The following is a 26,766-nucleotide window of genomic DNA, read 5'->3' on the forward strand; positions in this document are numbered from 1 at the left end:
CATAGTAAGGCTGCCTGCATTAGGAATTTTGTATACAAGAAGAGAGGACATGAAAGATATTGAACTTCAAGGCTTGTGGGAAGGAGGAGTGTGGAAGGGGGAGAAGTTTGCTTCAGGTGTCAACACAGAGCAGTCACACATAGCTCCTTATTTGTACCGGGTGTTTGGAGGATTCAGACACCCAGGAGTATACCTTGAACACAGTGGGTCACAGATCCATCACACCATGTCCTCCTCGCAACATATGACTATCCCCAGTGACAGCCCTTTTATATCACAATTATGCTTTTACATGGGTCAGTTTTTTTCTCCTCAACAATACTGATTTTTTCCTTTTGATCCCAGACTTGGACTTGATTGGTCATGCCACAGTTAGTCACCAGAAAGGTTATCGATCAACAAGAGTCTAAACCTTTCCAGAGACCATTTTAAGATGTTTACTTTAACAGCTCCTGTGGCTGCAAATATTTCTTTAGATTGCTTTCTGGAATGTTTTCCAAGCCTTGTAAGATGGTGTTAGTCTAAACACAGGCCCAGGTAGCAGTCGACTGTCTGCCCTCATCCTGACAAAAGATGTTGTGCAGGCTCAGATGCAGAGAGGAAACACTTTTGTCTTTCTCAGGGAACAGACTATTTAAAAAGAGACACATGGAAACATTACTGCTATGTGGAGGCAGCATTATTAATAACTTGCATTCAGCACCTCCTTATCTTTACAAGGGTCTCCCACAGCAGAGTAGACCTCTGGGTCTGTGTCGCTTGTGGACTTGTTCCAGGCCCTCTGCGAATGGGGAGGGCCAAGAAGCCCATACAGAAAGCTCCCTACACTAGTGTTTCTACCCTTTCAAAGAAGGCAGAGCACAGATTGCACAAACGCAGGAAGTCGACATCTCCAGGAGTCACTCTGAAACTTGTATGAACTCTACACCCAGGGGCTAGGGCACTTAATCCACTTAAAGTGCCTTCCTCTTCAGTTATATTGAAGCCCCTTTCTCCTCCCTACTGAGAGCTGGCAAGTTGTCTAAGTCTGTTCACTTTTATACACTTTTCTTTAAGAGAGTGAATCTGAGTTGTTCTTTCCTCCCTTATGGAATAACTATTAGGAGAAGAACAGCCCAAGTAAAGAAGAACTGGAGGGAGGAAAAAACAAGAACAAAAGAAGTTAATAACAAAGTTACTGAAAAGCAAGCAAAAGCTGGGGCACATCAAAGCAGCTGCAGAGGTAATGCAATTACATTTGTCACTGAGATGGAACTGAACAGAAAGGGAAGAACAGTCTCAGGTTTCAGCGTATCTGGACTGGGAGTAAGGCAGGGAGTGTGACTGCTGACCATTGAGGAGAGCAGGGTAATGGATTAAAGGGGACTGAGAGGAAGAAGATAAGCAACATTTGATAGATTTTTCCATTACCCAGAAGAGACTGCTGTGTGGCAACAGCCCCGTGCAGAGTACACTCCAGAGGGCAACATGAAAGGAGGAAGAGAGTTTGAAATTAAACCAGTTTAAGCAGTAAGGCTGTCAAGCATGCACCACATTTAAGAGTCAGGAAAAGGGAGGAAGCTACAAACCAACAGGCAATGCATTCTTCAACTATTTCAGAAGAAAGCAGTAAATTTTTGTTCTTTACTAACAGGGAAGCTTTACCAAGTGCTTTTGCATCCGCTAAGATGTTGCATCAAACCAGACTGGTTCCCGGCCTACCAGTCTACATCCAGCCTGTCTCTAAACCCTAAGTGACCCAGGATATGGGTAGCTTTGAGCAGGGAAAAATGAGTTACAGAGCCAAAGACTTCAATAAGCCACAGATGTCACCCTTGGGGCCCTGCACAGAGTTATGTTTTGCCTGTGTGCTATCTTAATGGGCAGATGGTCACCCTAACACACCTCTAAGCCTCCTGCCTGTGCTAAGAAAAGGTCATCTGAGTTTCCACATACATTTTACATAACTGTCACGTCAAGAGCTCCTAGAAATTTAGCAAGAGATTCATTAGAATGGAGCAAATAATAATAGAAGTGTCCTTTGTACACAGTTGCTACATGAGAAGTCCATTAAGATGTGGTTAGTCTTTTATAATGGAACAGTGGAATATGTGAGGTTGTACTACTCCATTTCTGGAACCTGAATTAAGCATCTTTACCAAAAACTAGTGCAGCTAAATACATATACATGACAAATGGCATCTCAGTTTTAACAAAATGAGACCACACCAAATAAAATTATGTTTCCATACAATAATAGACCACAGCAAAAGCAGTGAAACTAGTTTTAAGGATTAATTAAAAAGTTAAATCTCACTCCTTTTAATGGCCTGTGGCTCTAACAAGCATCTTCTTCCAATTAAAAGCTCTCACCTGTATAATTTCTGCAAACAAGCCATGCAAGTTCTCTCCTTTCATAGACATGAGAGTCCAAGACCTTGACCAGAACATACTGCTTGGACTTGCACATAAGTTGTTTGTATTCTTTTTAAGGGTATTAAAATGAGTACCATTTCATTTTTTGAACCTTTTGTCACACTGACAGCCCAAGATGATCACAAGGGGATTACATGCACGATACTTCACCCCAATTTCTTCTGCAACAATTTATTTAATTATACAAGATGGGAGAAGAGGTTACTGCACTGGATTAACAGCCACAAGCAGCAGCAAGAGTTTTCAAAATTTTCCTACGGGTGGAAGAGCATAAAGCAAGTGAATACCAGTTCCCTCTTGACAAGAAAAAGCTTTCCATACCTTCCCCAAGTTTGGATGTGTTAATGTCAGAGTCATCTCTGGTTCCATTTTGGGATTCCAGGTACGTAGCAGGGACCCAGCCCTGCTCCTCTGCTGTGCTCACAAACCACCAACCTACAAAAAGAAGCAAAAGAAGTTGCTCAGTCAACATTAAGAGGAACAAGAATAGCAAGATGCTACTGAGAAGGCAGCACACCAGCAGCAGCTTCAGTGTGGGTCTGAGTTATTCTGCAGCCTTCTAGAGGAAGGGGTTTAGCCCTGTTATACCACTTCCATCAGATGCTCTCACAGTGGTAAACAAACATGCAGGCAGGCCTCATGTAAAAAAAAGTTGCAATGGAGCAAACATAAGTTTATTTTAAGAAACCTATCCATGTCTATCCATGACAAGTCAGATCAGAGTTCTTCAATTCAGTTCCTCAAAGCAAGTCTTGCAAGATATACATCTACAGTATCAAAACACTTTGTATGTGTATATATGTATATGTGAACACATGGGAAATAGCACAAACATTACCCAAATCCTAATATGACACATCACAGAAGTCAAAAGATGGAAATAGGAAAGACTTTAGTAGAAGGGGACAGATTTCAGAACAGGATACAAAATAATAAGTGCTTCCAGAGCACTTGTCACCACAGCTGGTGTTTAACAAACATGACCTGAATTCAATACCCTGAGAAGCTGGAAAGTACTGCACAGAACAGAAATAAGAGAGTAAAAGTTAATTGAAATGTGATTTCAGACCATAAGCATCAGTTATTTGCCTTCCCACCTGAACATCCAAGTTTCTACCACTATCTAAAAAAATGTTAAGTATTCACCGACTATACAGATACAACCTTTAAGTCACATCCATAGATGGATGAATAAAATTACAGGTGAGCTATCTTTAGGTTAAATGCATCGCAACCATGACTATGTTTGCCTCTTTTCTTGCTTGGCTACATCAATTTATTGAATCCTCCACCGGTTTTGATGTCAACTCACTCACCCAAGAGCTTGCTGCTCTCAGATACGAGCACAACTGGATTCTGCTCCATTCAGGTAAGGTCAGGGTTAAGATACAGCACAATAAAAAGCCAAGCAGGTAAACCATTGTTTTCTACAATCTCCCACTCTCCCCCAGAAATGTAAGTTGCTTTGTCAGGACAATGCAAATTATTTTTCAATACCAGTATTCCAGCATCCCCAAAGGGAGATGAGAAAATAGCGATTTCTGTACATGCACCTCAAAACAATTTACAGACTTTAGTGGCTGTCGTAAACCCAACATATTTCATAGGAGACTCCCAGGCCTGCCTGTGAGGAGCAAAGGCAGCGACGAGCCAGCTTGGTCTGTAAGTAGATGGGGCACAAAAACCAGTTAATTCCTGGCAGGCAAAGCCCCAAGTTGTGTGATAGCCACGCAGCTCTCCCACAGCTGGGAGGCCGCAGCCCTGGGCCTGGCAAGGGGAAGGAAGGCATTGCTGGGCTCCGCCGCCATGCAACATGCAACTTTCTTTAAAGAAAAAAAAAAAAAAAAAAAAAAAAGTTGAAACAATGCTCAAGTGTTCACACTAAAAGTCATCCAAGTTCGTTCCAACCCTCTCACGGAAGATTTTATCAGAGGACAGTAGTTACAAACCCTCATTTTCCTCCCTGGGGCCTGTGGCTGGGAGACCATGTGCCCCAAGCAACAAACCCCTCACTTGCCACCGCACAGCTGCTAGGTAGCTCTATTTATTTACTCTCAAAACTCAGACATGGCTTTCCATTTGCTGGCCCAGGAGAGGTCTGGAAACTTTGCTTCACAAGGCTCAGAGTTGGAAAGTTTAAATTTAGTTATTCCTCCTCAGCAGGAGGTGGATTCTCCTGCCATGAAGCCCACAGCAGCGAACACACAGGATCTGCCAGACCGTTTCAAAAACACATCTTCATGGTTGTTCCTTATTTTACTAGGAACACATCGACATGGGTAGCAAACGCAGTTTAACATACACTTATAATTAGGCACAAAATGTCAGAAGCTGGCTTTCAGCTGATACCAATTAGACTGGAATAGTTTATGTAAACTCTTCCTCAGAAAGAAATTAAACACAATTGCACAAAAAGGACTTGCGTACACTTAAAATGTGTGCTTGGGCCAAATTCAAGCCATGGTAAACCCGTCTTCGGAGGGCTGGATTGCACAGCCTTGATGCCGGCGCAGTGCTAGCCCCTTTCGCAATACAGCTTCTCTGGTTTGGCTCACTGAGCTGCATCGTGGCCCCAGAGCAGAGTTTAAGGTCTCGTGTTTGGGGCTGCAGGGCAGCTGAGCCTCCATCCATCTAAAACAGAGCGCTCTCCTAAAAAGCAACCCCTCATCCCCAGGCTTGGGCATGCATACTTATGCCTCCCCCACATCACTGTGCCTCCCTATTGCTGTTCCCAGCCCCTGAAAGGCCTCGGCAAGGAGACCTAACGACTCCACTGATCTTATGAACAGGCTCTCATGTACCAGTTGGAGGTCAAGTCGCATTTGAGGTAGGTTACAGTCAAGTAACTCAACCAAATCCATTGCAATGGGCAAACAGAGCATGCGACAGTTTAAGTGAGGTTTTTAGCTGATTTGATTCTTCAGGCCATCACTAACATTAAAATTCCTAATTGCCACAAAGCTCATAAAAGTTATAATTTATTTTTAAAGATTTCCTTTATATACTAAGTGCAAAGGTAAAGTATAAACGAGAAATCTCCGCAACTACTGAGAAATCAGCAGCATCTATCCAGGTTCAGAGAAAACCAGCCCCTGCTCTGAAATTATCTTCTCCCATTTCAAGCTTGCTTCTCAGGACAAAAGAAAGGCTTTAATGCAGCTCATTGGAAGAGCATGTCCACAGAAAAAAAACTATGTTTTACTTAAACAGCCTGAACAACTGAGAAGCCTGAGAAACTTCCAGCAGCATCCCCCTGGCAGCAGAGAAGTCAAAAACACATGCTCACAAGTGAGATGTGCAAGGTCTTAGAGTGGCCAAGCAGATACTGAAGAGGCAGCTCACTCTGTGTGAGGCAAAAATCTGAATTATGATGTTACATCTAAGTCATAACCGTACAGAAAGGAAATTACAGCATACCACAAGAATTGACAAACTCCTAGCAGAAAATGACTGAAGCACAGACAAGTTCCACAATGCAGTCGGTGCATGACAGCCACAAACTCCAGAACTGCCCAGCTGATCATGAAGTACTTGCTCTGCACCATCCCCTCCTTAGAAGCATTAGGGTAGCTGCCATTTGGTTCCACCACCCTTTCCCTCCCATCTCCATGTTCATGATGGTTCATGGCTTGCAGACAAATTAGCCAGATTGACCTTTGTTTCCAGAAAGTCACAGCTATGATGGCACAAACTATCTCTTGTCCCATCCCCTGCCATCTTTCCTAACCCAGAGCATCACAGAAATGTTGTTAGAAAACTTGCTTTTGAAACATAGAACAAAACATTGCATTTATTTTGAGTTCTCCCTCTATGCTGGAGTTCAGCTCGACTTCACAATTCATTATTAAAACCATTCTGCAGCAACATCTGCAGGGAATTATGTAAAGTTATCTCTGCGCACTGCCAAGCCAGTCTGAAGTTCGCTCTTGCACTCACACCATCTGTAAAAATTAGGCAGTGCTTTACAGCTTGAGTTAACCCTTACAGATGCCCCTATCAAAACACAATGCTGAGGCTGATGTGGCATGGATGTTTAGACTGAGACTCATCAGCCCTCATTCCTGACCAGGATTCAGAGAGTGTGAGCCTCACAGAAAGCACAGAGCGAGTTGTAGCCACTGCACCCACACCAAGCTCAGCTCAAGCTTTGCTGCATTACTCCAAATCCTGCCTTAATACTAAGCCAAGAACATGAATTTTTAAGGTAGGAGTACAATCTTCTCCCCACACATATTGACCCTTTGGTTGGCATCTGTCAGCATCCCTAGCTGCAACAGCCAAGATGTCTCTACGCTCACAGAGTCCACCTACGCTCTGATAACTCTCAGGCACTTTCAGCATAGAGCTACAACAGCTACTGAGAGATGACAGGTTCCACTTGCTACGCATACGTACACATGGAAAGGTGATGGTTGCAAAATAGAATGGTCATACTGGAGAGTGAATAAATGGCAAAAATACTTTGATTTTTAAAATCATGTTCTTGCTTTTAATTGTATTCCCAGTCCTCTCCCCAAAAGGCTTTTAAAAAAGCAAAAGAATTAAGCAAGCTTTATCCACAACCCACACCATGGGAAACTACTAGAGTATAGCTAAATGACTATCTTTTATGCAAGTTTTGCTTATGTTTACATGCATTCTCACCCATCCATGCTTCAATATCATCCCGTTCTCCACACCAATAGGAAAATCTAGCTATTCTTTAAAGGTCCCTTCCTACCCAAACTATTCTATGATTCTTTAAGTTTAATCATCAGATGATACAAATCACTTAAAAAAATTAGAATAAAATAAAAAATTGCAAGATCATGCTGAACATTGGCTGAGGGGAGAATTAGAAACCATTAATTTCTCTGTGTGCTTTGACTGTCAATTTATGAGCTTAACCAAAGTAAACAAGAAGGACAGCAACACTGTAAAAGGGAATGGAGGAACTCTCCTGCTTGAGTGTACTACACATTCTTCTAAACAAATACTTAAATAACACTCAACCTCTCAAGAGTCTTCGAACAATCCCACTGAAGCAGCAGTCTGGTACATTTGATGTGCTCTTTGGGCATCAGACAACTGCTCCCTTTTAAGGAGCAGTTCCCCTCTGCCTTGAAACTATCTCTCGAGGCGTTTTTTTGACCCAACAACTTAAGCTGTCCTACAAAGCAGTACTAGATGCAATCAGGTCACTTCCAGACCTGCACACAGACTTTTTCATGCCAACAGCTGATTACTTTCCTTCAGAGATGTGATCTGCTTAATTAAAAAAAAAAAAAAAACACAGCTAAGGTGAGAGTATTGCTGCACAGATGAAGGTACTTGCCTTTTCCTCCTCTCTAGAGCTCTTCCCACACAGTACATGTATATTTGACACACATAGGGAAGTCAGTCGTAATTGCCTCAGACTAACCTCCAAAGAGTACGCAGAAGCAGAAATATAAAGCCATCAGAAGTAGCATTTTGCAAGACCGATTTTCTGCAGTAAGCATATTCTCACACCCGCTTCCTAAAAATTCACTACAGCATCCGTACATTGTTAGACAGTATCAATGTATGTGCTGGCTCTGCTCTCTGTAAAAGGCTCCTTCAGTCCCACACACTTGGCAAAGGTACTGAATTGAAAGCATTGAATTCATACACAGGCCGATGTTCAATTTCTGAGCATTTTGTCCTTATGATTTACAGAAGGGGCATATTTCTTTTAAATATGGAGATATATGCAAGAGGTCTTCCTAGCATGGAGCGGACTATAATTCAGGGTAAAGAAGTTTGTGTGTGAGTCACTGCACAGCAGAGTAGGGCTGCTGTCTCAGGATGAATTATTAAAGTTGGTGAAATATTAAAGGCAGCTTTCATCTTTAAACACATAATGTTTCCCAGCCTGTGTGCACTGCAGACTGCTCTGCAGCCACCACTCAACCACGAAGCAATATTTATCTCATTTTAAAGATGGCAGTGGGGCTCAGAGAAAGACATGCTCAAGGAAGAAAGATGTGCTTGTGGCAGACATCCTACCTGAACACAATTAAGATCCACAGCACAGGTTCACAACCTTGTACATGCCATACCCAAAGCAGATTGAGCTACACATTAGGATTGCAGCTCAACCATGTATCATGATCCTTCCAGCCAGTTCACATTTTAAGAGCTACATGCTTCAAGTAACTGCTTAACTCCAAGAGTTTTTTTAATTTACTGATCAAATACCCCAAGAGTCCCACAGCACTGTGATGTGGCAGAGTTGCTAGCTTTCTCATGTGAGAAAAACAGGAAAAAGGATCACACCTATTACTCCTTTCCTGGTAGCCCAGTATGGGAAATTGGAGCTTCTATATGGATTAGGTTTTCTACCATAGCACTAAAAGCTGAATGAAGAATTACAAACACAGAAACACTGCCTCCCCCACCGCCTTCTTTAAGGAACATGAGCTTCTCTTCTCAAATGAAATAATTAAGCAAATATTTTGGTCCTGTTACCAAATATGCTACAGCAACTGACAGAATATACATTAGAAACCACACACCTGACTGCTGTTCAACAGCAGTTACACAGCCACAGGCTACATTCTGCCCAGCAAGCTACCCTCAGTATTTAAACTGTAGTAATAGTTATACTATTTAGTGAAGAGAGAACACATGGAAGAAGGAAGAGAGGCTGTCCCTAAAGACAGGAGTCCCTAAAAAAAATATAATAATAGGAATTCGACTTTAAGAGCATCACTTCAGAACCCCGAGAACCCAAAGCACACATGGACTGCCCCTGGAAAGACTTTTCTTTCCCTCCTTAGGGAGGGTCTGAAAGCTGAGTTGTGTTCTTATCAGAGTATAGGCTGCAGTAGTTTTTGCTTAATTTGGTGATGGAAACAACACTTGAAGAGGGCTTCCTGAGGTGAGGGAGGAGATGGAACGCAGGAGGTGGGGACTTCTGGAAAGCTGGACTCTGTTGATATCATTTTTTGGCTATTAGCAGAACAGCACTTTGCCTTATGGAGCTAAAAGTTGGAACAAAAGGCATAGAGCCGAGACCACAATTTGCTGTTCTCCACCAATATTTGATAGTAACTGCAAATGCTTAGGACTCAGCAGCAGTATTGGGAATTGCATTCTTTGCACTGCTTTAGGTGTTACTGAGTTCAAGGAAAATAGAAATGAGGCCCAGAGTTTGGGTGCCGTAACATACGAGGGACAGAATAGAGTTATTTCCTGCAATGACTGGCTATTAATGTAACTAGTTGTTTCATGGATGTGCTATCCTAATCCTTCCAGTCTGTCGTCTTCCTCCATCTCTACTACTCTAATCATGTGGCGTTGGTAGATAGAAACTTCCCAGCAAAGGGGAGATATGCTAACAGCACGGCTGCTGTATTCCAGTTCCTATGGTTGCAGAGCTGGCTGGCACACAGGGCTCACCACATGTGAATAAATATCCTAGTTATTGCTGCCACACAGGTTTTTCCTGGACCAAAAGCAGCTGACTAGGTGTGTACATAAGTGCTCAATACAGAGTCCCAAAGCGCATCTCAGATTCTGGCTTAAACATCTAGCTTGCTTGGATTGGTTTCACATCACATTATATGCATAAACACACATGTATATATGTGGAAATTCACACTCTGACCTCTGCATTCAAACACACATTACCTTAGTCTTCTACTGGGATTGGAACTGTGTTTCTTCCTACTTCTGGAAAAAGTAGAAGTGCTCAGAACATGGGAAAAGTTCATGGGAAAAAGAGAAAACTGGATAATATACAACTCAGCTCTAATACTTTATGGGTTACATCACTAGTAGAGATGATGGATATTCAGAGTATTAGACAACTAGGAAATACCACATTACTGTATTTGTTCAAATCTTGTAAGCTAGTAGGTGACACATCTTCCAGAGGTGCAAATTTGGAAAAAAAAAATACATACATACATATACATAAATTTTTTTTTTCTCTTTTTACAGTTGTGACTTCTTGTGTTTGAGGGGGGAGTTAAGCATGCAGTTTACCATCAGGTTCTGATAATACAAACTAATAGTTACAAACTCCAAGTGCTGTATCTGCAGCTATTTGCTATAACCCAATTGTTTCCCAGGGGCTTCCCCTCCCTCTTGGAAAAAAAAAAAAAAAAAAAAAGAAAAAAAAAAGAAGAGAGACATCAAATTTGTGTATTGACACAGCTGGAATGCAGGAATCTGCCAAACACGTTTTCAAGAATTGGCACATACATCCACAGAGTCATCATATAATCCAGTACAAATTACTCAAATTGTGTCCTTAAAGGAATTAACAGCTATGGAAAGGTCTTGGACATTGTCTGCAATTCCCAGATCAAGTTCCATCACACTCCAGGTAACCAGCTTCCCCTAAACTGTCAAGTACCCTGAGCTTCCTAAGACACAGGTAGAGGAAAGCACTACTTGCAAAGCCTACCCATAGCCAACTCCAAAATGCACACAGCCAACATACCCAAGGTGTTTGTCAGCATCCCCAGATCACTGAAATTAGAGGATCCACAAAGCAATGAAATCAGCTGGTTCCACAAGCTAGTCAGCACCCAAGAAGTTGCAAAAAAGGTTTGCTAAGGCTCAAACACCCTGATGTCTTCTAAAAATAAATTTTAAGTAATCTTTCCCTTCCTGCTTTACTTGATTTCAAGAACACCTAATGCTGAAACTGTCTGTGGGATGTAAGCTGCATTCCACATAGCCCAACATGTTTGTGGCTCACAGTCTTTGTTCAGTACAGCAACAGAAGACTAAGAGAGGGAGTGCTTTACTCAGAGGAAATATCTCATCAATCACGACAAGGAACAAAGCTATCTTTAGGTGGGCATACTATATTGTGCAAGCAGCCTGGCTGCAGCTGCTAGCCCGTGAATGCTGAGTACTGTACAGTAACTGCAGTAAAACAAGGTCCACCCACAGCCCAACGGCTTTCAAGAGGTTAATGACTTGCACTGGTTTACTGGCCAATGTGGTCCTGCCATCCAACCCACAATATCAACTTGGTTATTACAGAAAATACCCGTTTATGATCACAGATTTTCCTCCCCCCCATCTGATCTGCTTGGAAACATGATTTCCTGTCTGACCTCAAGCTCTGGTCACACTACATATCAATTTTCACCTTTTCTTGCAATCTTTTCTTCCTCTTGCAAAGTGACAGATTCACATGCACCCTTCAAAGATTAAGTCTTTACAATTTTAGTAACCACAAGACAAGGTAAGATTTCTAGAGTGCACAAAGACTTAATGCACAGCTTTTAATACTGGTTAAGTCTGCACAGGCATCAAGTAGTACTAGACAGTATCTTCCTTTCCTCTTTCCCTTCCCTCAAGATTTTCTTTACTTCAGCAGGTCCCAGAAGTTGACCTGTGAGGATACCAACGGCCACTAATGTCTTTCAGTAGAGCTTCCCCGATCATGTAAGGTCATGGGGCACTTTCCTTCCTCCATGCTCAATTACAGTCCAGAGTCTTATCTTCTACTTCCAAAAAGGCTTCTGCCCTGTATCTCCTTCAGTGTTTCTACTGTTAGGAAAACGTAGGTCAAGGAGGAAGGTTAAGCAATAAATCCATCCCCTACCCTCCTTAAAGCCTGTCCCCTTCACCTCCTCTCTGGCAGCCCCTCATTTAGAGGCTGAAATCTACAGATCTGAGGTTTTAATGAACCTGCCAAAGTGATATTGTAGGCACCATATTCACATAAATCAGTAATTTACAAGAGCTCCCAACCACAAGCATGTTTGCTGGGACACAGATAGAGAAGGATCCCAGCACACAGCACAAAATATACAGAATCAGGTGGGCAAACCCAGCCCATGACAGTAGATTTGTAACCCAGTGCTGTCAAAAAGGCTACGCCAGCACAGCCAGCTCCTGCAGAGGATTTTTCCAGAGCCCTGAACAACTGATTACAGTAAAGGCATGCAAACAGATGGCTTTCCTCCCCATGGGGCATGGGGAGCTGAGCCCCAGGAGCCAACGTAGACTCCGGATTAGTCATTACCAGTTGCGGGGTTGTGTGCTCGCTGTGGTCAGCCAACAGGGTGCAACAGTCAAGCTCACAAGTAATTTCCTTTACATTCACAGGACTTAATCTTAAAGCAAACACATTTTGTGTCCAAGCTTTCTTTAGGAAAACATGAATAAGCGTTCAAATGGGCCTCATAGCAATCTTGTCCAAAGATTACAAATTACTTCCTAGTGGTTTAAAAAAAGTTACAGACCCCCAGCCCCAGCCGATAGGAAACAGCCTTCACAGGCAGTAGAGAATAGCCAATATTTACTTCCAGCACAGATTGACAAAAGTCACTTTTGTTTTCATTTCTTATTCTGAAGTCTGTAGAGAAGGCGGTGTCAGTTGCTTACTGGGAAATCCTCAAAAACCACACAGAATCAGGAAAGAGAGACTCTGTGGACTAGGAACTATCCTAGCAGAGTACCAAACAGCACTCCGGGTGCTAGAATCAAAATCATACAGGAATCCCATATTTCAGTCAAAAATACATGTCAGCTCTGAGGTAGGCTTCAGTTATCTCAGGACAGAACAGTACAACACTGGACAAGCGCTTGAAGCAAGGAACAAAGGCTATACTATATCCAGCAGAAATCAGAGGATAAAGAAACCAATGATATTAGTTCAGTCTGAAGCACAGCTGAGTCACCGGATTAAAAACACTGCCTTTTACAAACAGCTTTTATGGGATCCTTCTAAACCACAATACTCCTGCTAAAGGAACGGAGACATCTCGGTTTGCTGGTGCCCAGCACAGTGTGCAGACCAGCACTGCTCTGCAGCGCTCAGATAACCATCTTACAAATTGCCATTTCCATATCCTGGCTGTTCCTTGAAGCTCTGCTGTCCAAATACAACTCCTGTCCAGCTCTATTTATTAGCTAGATCTGGCAAGATTGTAGCCCAGATGGTATGTTATCATGAATACTGATGTAAGCCAAACTGAAAGCTTTGCTCTCCCTCTGACACTGCTTCATTGCTTTTCTCCTGAGCTCCATTCAAGCCGTGTTTCTGCAGTGACCCGGGGAGCTGAGCCTCAAAGAGCTGCCTGCACAAGGCTGCAGGAAATGACAGCTTCGGAAATGAGTACCAGAGTGATGAATAGCAGGCTACAAGAGCAGCCAGTGCGTTAGCGGGCTGCCGATTAATGAACTACACTGTATTGAACAAGCACATACGTTGGCAAGTAGTATCACTGACACTCCCCAGAAGAGATTACAAATCCAATTCAGTATTTTCTGAAGGGTTTTTCCAGATTTCTCTAAAATTTAGAAGCTTACAGACTTGTTACTATACTTTGTTCAGAAGGAAGTTCAACCAGCCCCATTTTAAGCAGATTATGTAAAACTGAAAGAAGATAAAAAAATGGGGGAAAATATTTGCCTTTTGCCTTTATCCATCATGAAAACCCAGACAATAAGAACAGCCTGGGCATGTGGCAATAGAAGGCAACATTCACCTTTAAGAAGGAGGAAAACAGAGTTCATCCATGTAGACCTCAGAAAAGCAAAATAAGAATTACTGGGGTATCTGGTTCCATCAGCTCTAACAAAAAGGTGCATCAGCAGTGTAAGAGAAGGGGAATACAGGAAAGTTACTGAGGCAAAAACCTTTGGTAAGATGCATATTTTCCTCCCTCAGCAGAAAATACTCCGCACACAGCCAGAGAACTAAGCATTTGTTTCTACTTGTTCTGGCTTAGCCTCTGGATGAGAAAGCTACACACTTTGCTTAAGCATCTTTGCAGGATTTTTGCTACATGGTAGTAAGCATGTGATTTTCCTGCAGCTTGCTTCATTCTCTCACCTGGGACATTGACTGGAAAGATGAAATTCAGCCTTTGGTGCTCCTTACAGACTGGAAAGGCAGCCTAGACTCAGAGCAGAGAACTGCTCTGCCTTGCGAGACCAGAAACACCTCACCAAGTCTTGCACTATGGGAAGATCAACAGCAACATTCCTATTAACACCTTCTTTGTAGAGAAAGGCTGGGTTGCTGGTGGCCTCAGTCGCTGCTCTGCCTCCAGGAAGGCAGTTAAGTGCGTAATAAGTCAAAGTCCCAGTATTTAAACATTTTAATTTTCTGACTCTCCTTTCTGTCTCTTCAGGTGTAACCAAGCAAAGCACTAAGCACGGCTGGCAATAATCAGCGAAGCTGATCTTCTAACACTAAATAAAGGTTAGCAAGGCAAATTAATGATGTGAGATGCAGAAGAGCTGTCAATCTCCACACATTTCACAGAGCTAAGACAAGACAAATACATGGTTGTGAGGCTTATTCCTTTCCATTAGGAATAAATCAACCATGAAACAAGGGCAAGAGTAATGCTGTCCTTGGGCAAAAAGCTGAGATTTGCAGACCCTCCATTACAAACACACATGCATTATACAATACAGCACCATTTAAAATAAATAAGCAGCACAGTAAGGGATTACCTAAACCTGTTAGACAGATGATATAGAGGCATAGTGTTTATTTTTTCAACAGGGGGTCACTTAAACTTACCCTATGAGTGCATGCAAGATTAAACCCTTCCCTCTCCCTAGCACAAGGCTACCAAAAGAGGAGACGCTGGACTGCCTGTAACTACCCGTGGCCAGACTCTGCTGCAAGTGCTATACTTTCCATACATCTCCTCCTTTCTTTGCACAGGCAACTGCTATTCCCCAATCACTCTAATGCTAACATCACAGAAAACCTTGAGTTCGGACATTTTGCAACCTTGTACCTTTCAGGATCTCACTGTTGGCAGATTTATGGTCTTTTTTTTTCCTTTTTCCCTTCAAATGCATTGATATCCCCTTCTTATTTTGAGAAAGGTCAGTGATGGAGCACAGAGGCTGCACGTTCACTGAGGAAGAGGATGGTCCTGCTGCTGGGGAGCTAGCCTAGTTTGGGGAGCTCTCTGTGAAGAAAACTGAGAACCAGACCAATTCTTTTCATGGGCAGAATTCTTCCCTCCCCAGTTTCCAAGCATGAGTTACTTCCCTTCCCCTCCCCACCACCCAAATTTGAACAGTGTTTCCTTTGTCTGTGCCTTATGTAGACTTCCATTCTCCGGAGACAAGGCCTAAATGTCTAGCACAACAGGACCCTGATCTCAGCTGGGCCTTAGGCACTGCCATAAAAAACAAACACAGATCTCAGAAGCATGGCTCTTGTGATGTAAAACAGCCTGGATAGTAAATAAGTCTTTGGATAGTTCTGTTAGCTGACATACTAATTACAATGTTGGAACCCTACGGTTTAACAAAAGCTTATACGGTCTGAAAATTTATTTCAAAACATCCCTTTTAGTGACTACATGTGCACATTTGGAAGGGTAAGTTGGAGTTCACTGCAATAGTACCATGAAGTATATGCAACAGTGCACTTCCAGCAAGACCAACAGGACTACTAGCACATTTTAGGATGACTAATAAATTGAAGCTTCCTCAGCATGCTTCTGTCCCAGGAGCAGAGGGCAAGGATTATGGAGTGGAAAGAACCCAGCCTGGTTAGAAAGAAAAGTACACTCTCCTATAGCTGCTAAATCTCTGCTGGGGAAGGGGATTTCCAATTGCATTTCAGAGAGATCTATCCCCCACTCCATCTTGTTTGCATGGGGTCTTCACATTCACCAAATTCTCAAGAGTCCAGCTCAGCAAAACACCATTCAACGCATCCTGCAGAAGGCGACCAAGACCACATATTTTTTGTGAAGGACAAAAATAACTTCCAAATCCTCTTCTAACTTATGCAGAGACCCTGAACACCAGGCATGAGGGGAGCCACCTCCAAGGCACACCAGTCCCTTGATTAATTTCTTGGTCAATCTTCTGGCTAGTAACTGACACCTCCTGAATGTTCAGAACTGCCTCCTGATGTTCCTCAATCCAATGATACCACAGCCCTTGCGCTCACAAGCCATTTTTGTGGAGATCATGCTTTCTTTGACTGACTTGTTTGTCACCACTTGCTAATATAAGTCAGCAAGGTTCCCTGGTACCAACACACACAGTATGGGCTGGGAGCACAAACCAAGCTTTTTAATGTGCTTATTTTGGGAATGGCCACATGCTATACTTGCAGTAGTTCACCTTAATTATTAGTTAGTATTAATTATGCAGTATTAACTTGTTAATTTTATTTCTTTAAAAAAAAAAAAAAAGTCTTCCCAATCTGCCCTGTTAATGAACAAGTTTGTCCAGATGCCAAACAATAACAGGAATTGGTTTAATAAAATTTGGAATTTGGCTTTGCATGGTGCTAAATAAGGGCTTAATTCTCTGTCCTAGAAAAGGTTAGATTTGTTGGTCATCTGGTAGTGTGTACTATCTCAACACTAAGCTATGCCCCTACTTGCTAGTCCGCACTTGAATCTGGAGTCCCAGAAAAACTCAAGGATGATCCAGACAAAGACTCAGGTATTTCTGTCAGCCTATCACATCAGCAAGTGAGGTCTGAGTGACCAAGCCAAAGCCTTGAGCATCACAACAACTGAAATTTCAGAGTATGGTGTGACTCCATGACCCGTTTTCTAGTTGAGTAAGATGCAAATCTGTATTTTCATATTCTTCTAAAGCCTGACAACATCTAACTCTATGAGAGAATGTGACCTGCTTCTACTGTGATGCAACGAATGAGGTGCTACAGAGGGAGGAGATCTCAAGAGTACCTTCCCACTGCAGGAAACAGTAAGTCATTTTTGTTCACATTTTAAGCTCTGATCTCTAAGGAGAAGATAATACTCATTGCAGTAACCTTAGAGCTCAGTATGACATTTGACACATTAGCTGATGTCAGCATGGCTATGACTTACTTCCAGGAGCTGTCTCTCCCCCTACCCCTTCCCCATGAGATGCAGAAACCCCACAGAGGCACTCTTTCTTCCTACTATCTCTTTTCCATAGAAAATAGGATGGGCAAAACCATCAACCAGTTGACTTTGCTGTCTGACCACGTTTGCCTCTCCATCATAGGGCAGCATCCTACAATATGGAAGCTGAATCTACCTTCAAGTAGAGGCTGTCTCTTAATTTCTGGTCTGTCTTTTGTCCAGAGGGAGCTCTGGTGCTTGCCAGCACTGTTTCCCCACAAACACAAAGGAATGGAGTTACTCATCTTTCATGCCATTTCCATCTCTATTTTTACAATGGTAAAAAGGTTCACACTGCACTTTACTGTTTTTTGGATTATCTGAGTAGGCTGTAGTCTCCTATTCAGTAAGGGTATTTAGCAGTGAAACAGTGAAATGCCCCCAAACTGTATGTTCTAGTCAAGTGTAGGCTTAAGCACTTTGCTCAGCTGAGGAGCAGAGCCAAGGAGCGAGCAACATCTTTAAGAGAGAGAAAAAATCCCATCTGTGAGGAGCTGCTTGTTCCTTTGCTGAGGGCCATGCCTGTACCACAGTGCCATTAGGCGTTTAACTCATCACAGCTTTGTGCTGTCACTTCCAGCCTCACTCACTTTTTCCTTCCAACTATGTCTCAGGCCTTTGGATGAGCTTATTTATTCACAGCTTAGTTTTCAAATCCTGAGCCAGAGCCAGCAAGGCAGAGTGGCTTCTCCAGATGAGGTCCCAGAAATTAGCTACAAAGGTTTCAATACAGTGAAGTAAGAACACTGCATTTCCTTCCTCTCCAAACTAAACAAGGGTGTGTAAAGGGCACAGGTATTGCATAGCAACTAGGGAAGGAAAAAAAAAAAAAAAAAAAGGTGATATGAAGTTTTTATGACTGGGAGGAAGAAGTTACAAAACCCACTTCCAGTCCAAATATATGAAAAAAATTTAAAATATAGCTTACCCACCCCAAACATTGGGCAAAGGTCAAGGACTGCTTTCAGGTTGAAGTTCAGTGGATTTCTCATCTGCTGCTTAAAGCCACCGTTCCTTTGATGAAATGCTGGTAATCCTGTCCAGTTGCAAAGTTAGCAAGCAGCAATAGAAGTCAAGAATAAAGGATACTGACAGCCCTGCCTTAAAACACTGCTAGCAAACCTTAGGGTATCCATCTCACAACTGCACAGTTAAGTTGCACTGAGCTTTAATAATATTTTTGGTCTTCAGCTTCTGAGAAGCATTGCTAAGGCAGACTACTTTAGTGATTTTTATTTATTTTTGAAACAGAAATAAATATGCAGAATAGCGAGTGAAGTGTGCCCCCAGATCATTGTTTCTGTGCCTGCAGCTATACCATTTAAACAGATCAGAGAGTCCTACTTTGCAAGCAAGATGCCTGTCTTTAACCAGAGCCAGAAGTCTCAGGAGCCTGACATTTCAGCCAGATACAGCAAAAGAATTCTTATGACAGAGATGAGGTATTGATTAAAGAAAACACCAAAAAGAAAAGTGGTTGACACACCCCCTGCCCGCTCAAGCAAGCTGTAAGTTTGAAGAAAAAGAACAAAATGAACTTTGGTTTGACTCCTCTGTGCTCGGAATTACTCTGTGACGATTCCCTGCTGCCAACACACACTCTGACTCCGAGAGCGGGGATGACGGTGTCCAAGCCAAACACATGCGTGGCTGGAGAGACTTGCGGCAGATTAGACAGCTCTTTGTACCGATACACGAAATACATCTGGGGCACCCCTGCTATATTAAGGGCACATTCCTTGGCTGAGCCGATGCTTGTTGAGCACTGCTGCAGGCACCAGTGACGCCCATCTCTGGAGCACTGATACAGCACTTCCAGCAGCTCCCTAAGCTGGCAGATGGAGATGCCTGGGAATGAGACCTGTGAAATACCCGTGAAGGGTTGATATTTTCACTCAGATTATCTAAATCCCGATGTGGAAAACGTGCCCTTAGTCATCAGCATCACAAGCATCTTGAGGAGTCTACTCAGATCTACAAATACAACTGTATGTCCAAGTCAAGCTCCTACCTCAAAGTCCAATCTTGAATCATGTTGTGCATCTGGAGTCAAGCTGTTGCCACTCCAGACACTGTGGCTCTCTAGAGAGTCTGTATCCTCCAGAGACCCAGGGTTGCCAATAGCCCCATTTCTGAAGGGTTTTTTTTTTGTGGTTTTAAGTTTCTTTTTAGGAGTTGTTTAAAAAGGGAGGAGAAATATTAGAAACTGCCATTACAGTGATGGCATCATCTAATGAGAAAATAAAAAAAAATAGAATATGGAGTTCCCTTATTATCAATGTCATTAATTATCAGCCCTCTTTTAGCACTTTATAAACGGTCCATCAAGAAAGCATGAAAATTTACCTTGAATCAGAGTTTAAGGGCCAAAACCAAAACAAGCATACCAGGCTCTCTTTTGAGTTTATACGCCATGGCTTTTTCATGCCATTTAGCAGTAAAATTTTCATGCCATTTAGCAGTAAAATTTTCAACTGTACAACATGAATGTCCAGTTTAATGTTAGTAAGTACTGGTAACATCATCGTTCATGTAAATCAGAGGTTATCTGATGGGGCACCAGAAGATGAGAACGACAACAGACATCTCTTACAGCAGCAATCTCCTGCCCATGCAGCACAGCCTGGGTCACAAGAACCCTAGCACCTTCCAGTCCTCCTTGTGCTAGTCTCACCACAACGTTCACACTTTGCAGTGGTTTCAAGTTTCCAAATCAGAAGCTTTGCTGGATTTCCAATTTCTAGATATCCCCATGCCAGAGGAGAGAAGAGGAAAAAAAAAAAGAATTTCTGAAGAATTTTAATTTTTCCAGACTGCATACCAGGCTTAATTCCTTATTCTCTGTTACTATTGTCTACAAGTTCACTTGACAATTTTCAGCTCTTCAGATTTACAGCCATTCTTAGCAAAGTATTTCATCCACAAATAAACGCAACCATCCTTTTTCTGAAGGCAAGGGGAAAATATATAGAAAGCACACAGATGTTTGGCAAGTACATCAAAGCTAGGCTAGTCAGTACAAAACCCTCCCCCAAAACCCTGATGTTCTCAGTGATTCAACAATACAACCAAATTTTAAATATGAACAGAGAGGGATTCCAAATGGGTACATAACATCTACAATAATAAATTAAGTGGAAGTGCAGAGAAACGTGGACTACAAAAAGCCACACACTATATTAAACATCTTCATGTGCCACTTCATTTTGTGAGGCCAGTCACACTGAGTCTGAGCAAATCTTTGTTTTTCACATTAATATGAAATGAGATGAGGCTGGGCAGTGATATCAACTCCTGGCCAGTAGGTATTAACCTACTGTCTTTGGCAAAGTTGTGCTCGTGTTCTCTGTGTAATTGGAGAATATGGTATTTGGCTCTTCAAACCCTGCGATTCGCTGCTGACCCATGTACGTTCACTTAGAAGCTCTTGGATCTTTAGAGAGCAGAGAACACTTTCCCCTCCGACAATATTTCATAACTTCAGCACGTAATACCTTTTCCAAAGGAAGACAGATGTGCAGAAGTAGTTTCAGTCTTCCAAGAAGTTTTCCATTAGGATCTTGATATTTCTCCGGCTGTGTAGTCCAACAGCATAACCATGGCCCCTGCAAGGCTGGAGACAGGAGCTTACCACTTGAGCAGTACTTGCTGCAGGCAGACCATCCAGCTGAGGTACTGCCCATTCGCCCCCTGGGTTCAGAGGTGCTGCTGTGAGGAGCCCTGCCAGCACACATCTACTTACCCTTTCCTAAGGAGCTTTGAAAAGGGCATCGTGGAAAAATAGCTTGAGCCTAGCTTGTCTTAAAAGGGAAATTTCAGCCAGAAGGCATTATGTCAAACATTGAGGTTTTTGAGGGGTAGAGAGATATCATATGGGATGGGTGGTGGGGAATGGCTCTATTTTGTTTTCAGAATACTGTATATCCTAGTTACAGAAAGCAGCCAGCAGTAATGCCTATTCCACTCACAGCTGAGGTGTTTTTTTTTTTTTTTTAGTTTTGCAGGCTTTGAAGAGGAGCGGGAGGAAGAAGATGATCCTGAGCTCCAAGAATTTCACTCTTGGCATGCCAAAGCCATCAGTACAAATGCCTGGATTTTCCACGATGGCTTGGATATAAGCCACAGTAAAAGAAGTCACTTCATAGTAAGCTCCCGTCCATGAATAGACATACTTCAGATCACTCAGCTTCAGGGAGAAGGGGCCACTTCCCTGTAAGAGAGCTGCTCCTGCCCAAACAGCCATCAGGCTGTTCAACTGGCCTAGGGGACCAATGACACAAGCAAGTCTGTTTTCATATTTCACAGGAAGGCATGAAATCCAGAATGATGTTCAAGGTGGATTACTATAGGCTAAAGTAGTAAAAACCCTGCAAAAAGCAGAAGGGAGAAGGAGTTGATGGGAAAGAGGATGGTTGTATCCCTAAAACTCCAAGGGAAAGTCAAGTTTTCAGTACAGATTTGAAGGCTGGAAGTAGAAAGATAGCCACAAGTTAGCTTTTTGCTATGTGCATGCAGCTTAGAAAACATTATTTGTTTCTCCACATTCCTATCAGGACATACTAGTTTTTGCTTACTTTCTATTTTTTTGCCAGGAAACCCTGATGCTGCCATCACATGATTAAGAAGTCGCTCACTAATTCAGCATAAACACGACACTCTTGTCTTTGGCTGTAGCCACTGTACAAAGAGCATTTGGGATCCTGTGGCATCTGACGGCTTTTCCCTCCTCCAAGACTGACATTAACCAAAAGCCTCCTATCCAAAACAAAAACACTAGACAGAACACAATCCACATTCCTCCTATTTTGGGAAAGTCTGGATTGGAAATCTAATTTCTCATCTTGAACCCATGTGTAGCTGTTTAAGCGTAGTTCAGGAGCCATGTGACATTTACAGCTTATTCCCGTGAATGCTATAGAAAACTAATAGAAGAGTGAGAATCATCACATACAACACAGAATAAACTGGAACAAATACTGATCATATTCATACCACTGCTTCCCACCAAGGACCTTCTGCTGCACAGAAGAGATGTGATGTTGAGAAAAAGCAGTTTAGTGACAGGTTGAGAACTTGGAAACTCCAGTTTCATGAAAGGAGGCTCCCATTTCACCCCAAGCCTGCTCCTCATTTCCATGAGAAACTCTACTGGAGTTTTCCAGAGCCCCTGCCACCTATTCAGATACCAGCCTTGAGCAGAAATGGGAAGTTTGTGCTGCTGCCCGTTCTTCAGCCCCTACCTGGTCACATAATAAAGTCCTCTCCCTCTCGATTCCCTTCTACCAGTCTTCAAATGGTAATTTCTGAACACTTTCGGGCAAAATTCCACATACAAAATACTACTGGCTTTGAAACAGAAGAGGACAGACAAACATCCAAATACAAATTGAAAGCACTTGCTGAAAAGACTCCACTAACGTCTCAACAGTTCTCAACTAGTCAACAACTTACATTTTTGTTTTTAAAATGTACTTCTGCCATGGTTCTTGGACCCCTTAAATCGATGTCATCAAATTCCACTATGGATTTAGACTTCACAACGTGACTTCAGTTCTGCAAGCCTAGAGCAAGAGTCTTGTGAGAAGGTTTTGCTTCTGCCAGCATCCGCTTCCAAGTTCTCCAGTCCCGGATAGCAGAGAAACAAAACAGGATAGCTGTGTAATAGCGGTCAGCCTCCTATGCAATCAGGAGCTTCCTGGCTACTGTGGGATTAGGAATTTCATGAGCAGCCAGTGAACAGAGCTAGGTCCAGCTGTGTGCCCACTGGTTTTGAACTGCTTGGCTTGAAGCTGTACACATCCAGCAAAACAAATATCAAGCCCAGTTGGGCACCCAGTTAGAAGAACTAGGATGATCAGGAACTATTTGCTGACTTGAGCAAAGCTGTTATTTACACCCATTCACTGGCAGAACTGTACAAGTCTAGCCAATCACTGCCTCAGTGTTAGCATTCCTGAATGTCAAGCAGAAAAAAAAAAAAAAAAAAAAAAAAAAAGAAAAAAAAGCAGAGAGATGGGAAAACATGACCAGTGAGGTGACTCATTTTCCTTATCCACACTAGAAATTAGCACAGACACAAGAGAGCACAAGAGGTAAAAATTAAGTAATAGAGAAAGGAGTGCATGACAGAGGGATACACTTGAGTAGCAGATGTCAAGAACAAACCAAATTTTAATGTTTCTTTGCCTTTCAGGCTAAAGGCACATCCTGTAACTAATGCACCTGGAGCATTTTCAAGGATGCTGGCCACATACTGCTCACATAAACTTCATGGGATTAACAGTACAGCCTGTGCGATGAATCACTCCTATATCTTTTTTTTAATCCCACATGAAAATCTCAGATGGAAGAAAGCAGTGGATTGCTCGTAACAGATTCTCTCTCCCTACTCTCCAAAAACAGGCAAAGGACTTGTTACAAACTGGATACTGCTGAGGCTACAGAAATTCCAGAGCAGTATGTACCACTGAAATAAAAGCGCTTGAGTTACTTCGCATCATTAGCTGTGCTGTCTTCTACCATTCTTTCTATGGCTATTTGTTATATCACCAATGGAAGTGGTCTATCTGAAGTGTGAGTTGACCATTGCTAAGCATTTAGTGGAACTGCAGGAATTAGCCTTTACAAGTCCACTTTCCCCCAGGAAGAGTTGCTGTTCAGCTTCAGAAGTCAAAGATAAGCAGTTCTGACCTTTGTCACAGCTCCAGTTGAACAGGGGTGACTATAGTTGTTAAATTTCTTTATTAAGTGATGGCTGCTTTTACCAATCTAGGTCAGGATCAACTACAGTAATTAAGGCTTTTTCCTGCCAGCTCACTTGCAAGAAAAACACAAAGTAGTAATGCATGGTCTGACTCCAGAGCTCTACCTTATAAGTGCAATGCTAGTCCATCCACCAAGGTCTGATGAAGGCGCATCTCATACAGCTACAGAACAATGCCTCAGCATCACACCGTCAAGTTAAGGCAAAACTTCAATCCCACAGAACCATGGGATTTTGATTTCCTTAAACTGAGGAATGCACTGTGTTACATTTCCTTAGATCATACTGTGCTCCTGACAGGCAAAATTAGTGGAGGATTTAGGTATCACAGAAGATCAAAAAGCATTAGGCATATGGGATTCTCTGCAGAAAGCATAGGAGATCACTGGAAAGGAAAAAGAAACGTAGCAGAATAAATGATACCCAGGAAGGAAGTCACTAATCTCCACCTGCACTCAGTTATTCTCATTTCAAGCCTCCTCTCCTGCACTCACTTAATTTTCTACCAAATTTACATGCGGTCAGTTAGATGGTCCGCTCAGGAGTCTGCTTAAACAAGAGGCAAAGAAGAAATACAGGAAGGATTATACGATTTGGAGATACGGAGAAGAATTACTAGTTTAGGCAAGTTTCAGCTGAAGCAGATGGTGTTCCTGATGTACCAGGGACCTGGCACAGTTATTTTACAGAAGCCAGAGTAGCTCATCTGGCAGCCTTCAGTCTTTGCAAAGGTGCCGATGAGTTTGGCCCAGTTACCGTTTCTATTCCTGTCACTGCACTGCTCCCAGGACACATTTTCCAGGGGCAAGTGCACGCCCAGGCACTCAGCCTCTGCTGTGTCTGCACATAACGGGTGGAAAAAAAGGCCCTTGTGCAACTCAAGCACACCATGCAAGGAGGTCTCAACATTGGCATCTGCCAAAGCATTGCAAGGGGCGGCTACATCTCATCTGTAATGGAAGCTTCCCTGAAACCACTAGCATTTTCCCTCAAATGCCACTACACAACAATTCCTGGTAGCCTGAGCTAAATTTAAACCAGTGTCAGCAAGCATCCTGTAAGCCATCCCCAAGCATTCAGCCTCTGAGTTCCCACGTGTGCATTCTGCAGACAATATCCTCATTGGGAATGTTCGTTTCTGTTTAGGTTTGTTTGCAAGGAGGACTCTGGAGTGGTACAGGCAAAGCACCACCCTTTAACGTGGCTGGCTCTCAAATCTGGATACTTCTACAAAAGAGATAACTTCCCAGTTCTCAGTTGAGTCGAAGGGTCCACAAGCCAACCCTCAGAGGCTTATTTCTTATTTTAAAACCAACAGGCTAACAGCCCAGGAAATGTACAGTCAGCTCCAAAAATACACCAAAGATGTCTGGAATGACCAAGTGTGTAATTTAACTTGTAGATGGTACAGGAACCGGTTCTGCTTGCTGTGCTCAGGAGGAGCAAAAGAGGCATTTTCTATAGGGCTCAGTTATCCCATTTGCCTGTTGATGGAAATAGCATCCCATTTCTGGTCATTCCACTTTTATTCAAGAACATTTTGGTCACAGAAGGTCTACTTGAAGCAAGGGAATAATTTACAAACTCACCCTGAGCATACAGCCATCCTGTAATTTTCATTCTTCATACTCTGCAGAGAATTTCCTTCTCAGTAACAATAAGGAATCTAAGTCAGTATTAAGAATAAAAACTAGAAGAAACGGTCTCAGATTCCTGATCCTGTTTTCAGGCAAACAAGCAAGCTTCACCTTCTCTCCTGTGAGTCACTGTGTGTGGTCTTCCCCCTGCCCACACCCAGAAACACAGATTCTTCAAAGTGGTTTCCAGGGCACTGAATAAATTGGCCTTGAGTTTAATCCTAGGGTTTCAAATGCTCGGTGATGGATCTTCCCAGGTTCACAGTACTCATCCTGAATCTCCAGCTATACTCAGTTAAGACAAATGGGTCAAGTCTCTCCAAGCAGCTCAGGTTTTCCTCATGCAGGGAGGCTCGAATACCTCCAATATATCCAAATGCTATAAAAGCCCATATGGGAAATTAAAGTGGTATTTATGAACTTACCAATGTGCAAGTCAATGATTCAGGTTTAATATTAGACGTTGTTCTTTCAATCCTAGGGTCACCACTGCATGGAGATTTACCCTGCACTTCCCCCACCCCCCATCATGTTTGAGTAAGGACTGTGTTGAGGGCTTCCTTAACTTCACTGCAGTTTCAGCAGACTAAAATTCCAACTGCCAGGTTTTGTATGCAGTCACCTAGACTCCCTAAGACCTATTGTCCTTTAAGAAGGCTATATTTCACCTGCACATATGGTCACCGTTTGAAAGTCAGCATACTGCCTCAAGACCTGGACATCCAATCATGAAGGTGTTATCTTACACTCGTCAGACAGCGCAGCCATGTGCCTGCCAGCGTTTGTCCAGCTAGTCAAGCTGCTGCTGATTGTGAAAGAGCAACAACTTATTTTCTCTTTCATCCAAGTATTAATGCAGTCTGGGATTCTTAAGCAAACATATGGCAGCTGCATTAATACACAGGAACAAAGTGAAGCTAGGTCTGCAGCATGAGTGCACCCAGTATTGCCCTTACCCTCCCACCACTTGGAGATATGCTTGCGTTAAAGCCCATCCCACCAACACGCTTACCAGAAAGGGTGTGCACGTGTGATGGGAGAGAGGAAAAGATCAGCAGGAGGTGGTTCTGCGAACAGAATTAAAACAACTTTT

The 26,766-nt window shown here is 42.7% G+C and overlaps 1 protein-coding gene across 1 annotated transcript in view; it reads right to left on the reverse strand.

Moving 5' to 3' along the window:
* The window catches only part of SH3PXD2A (SH3 and PX domains 2A), a 136,506-nt gene that overhangs the window by 25,285 nt on the left and 84,455 nt on the right, over positions 1-26,766 (reverse strand). The window contains exon 4 of the mRNA XM_086752525.1: positions 2,737-2,850. Within this exon, the coding sequence (XP_086608651.1) occupies positions 2,737-2,850 (114 nt within the window). The remainder of the gene's footprint in view (positions 1-2,736; positions 2,851-26,766) is intronic.

The sequence above is a fragment of the Chlamydotis macqueenii genome, chromosome 7, assembly GCF_036417535.1.
Source record: "Chlamydotis macqueenii isolate bChlMac1 chromosome 7, bChlMac1.mat, whole genome shotgun sequence".
Taxonomy (NCBI): domain Eukaryota; kingdom Metazoa; phylum Chordata; class Aves; order Otidiformes; family Otididae; genus Chlamydotis; species Chlamydotis macqueenii.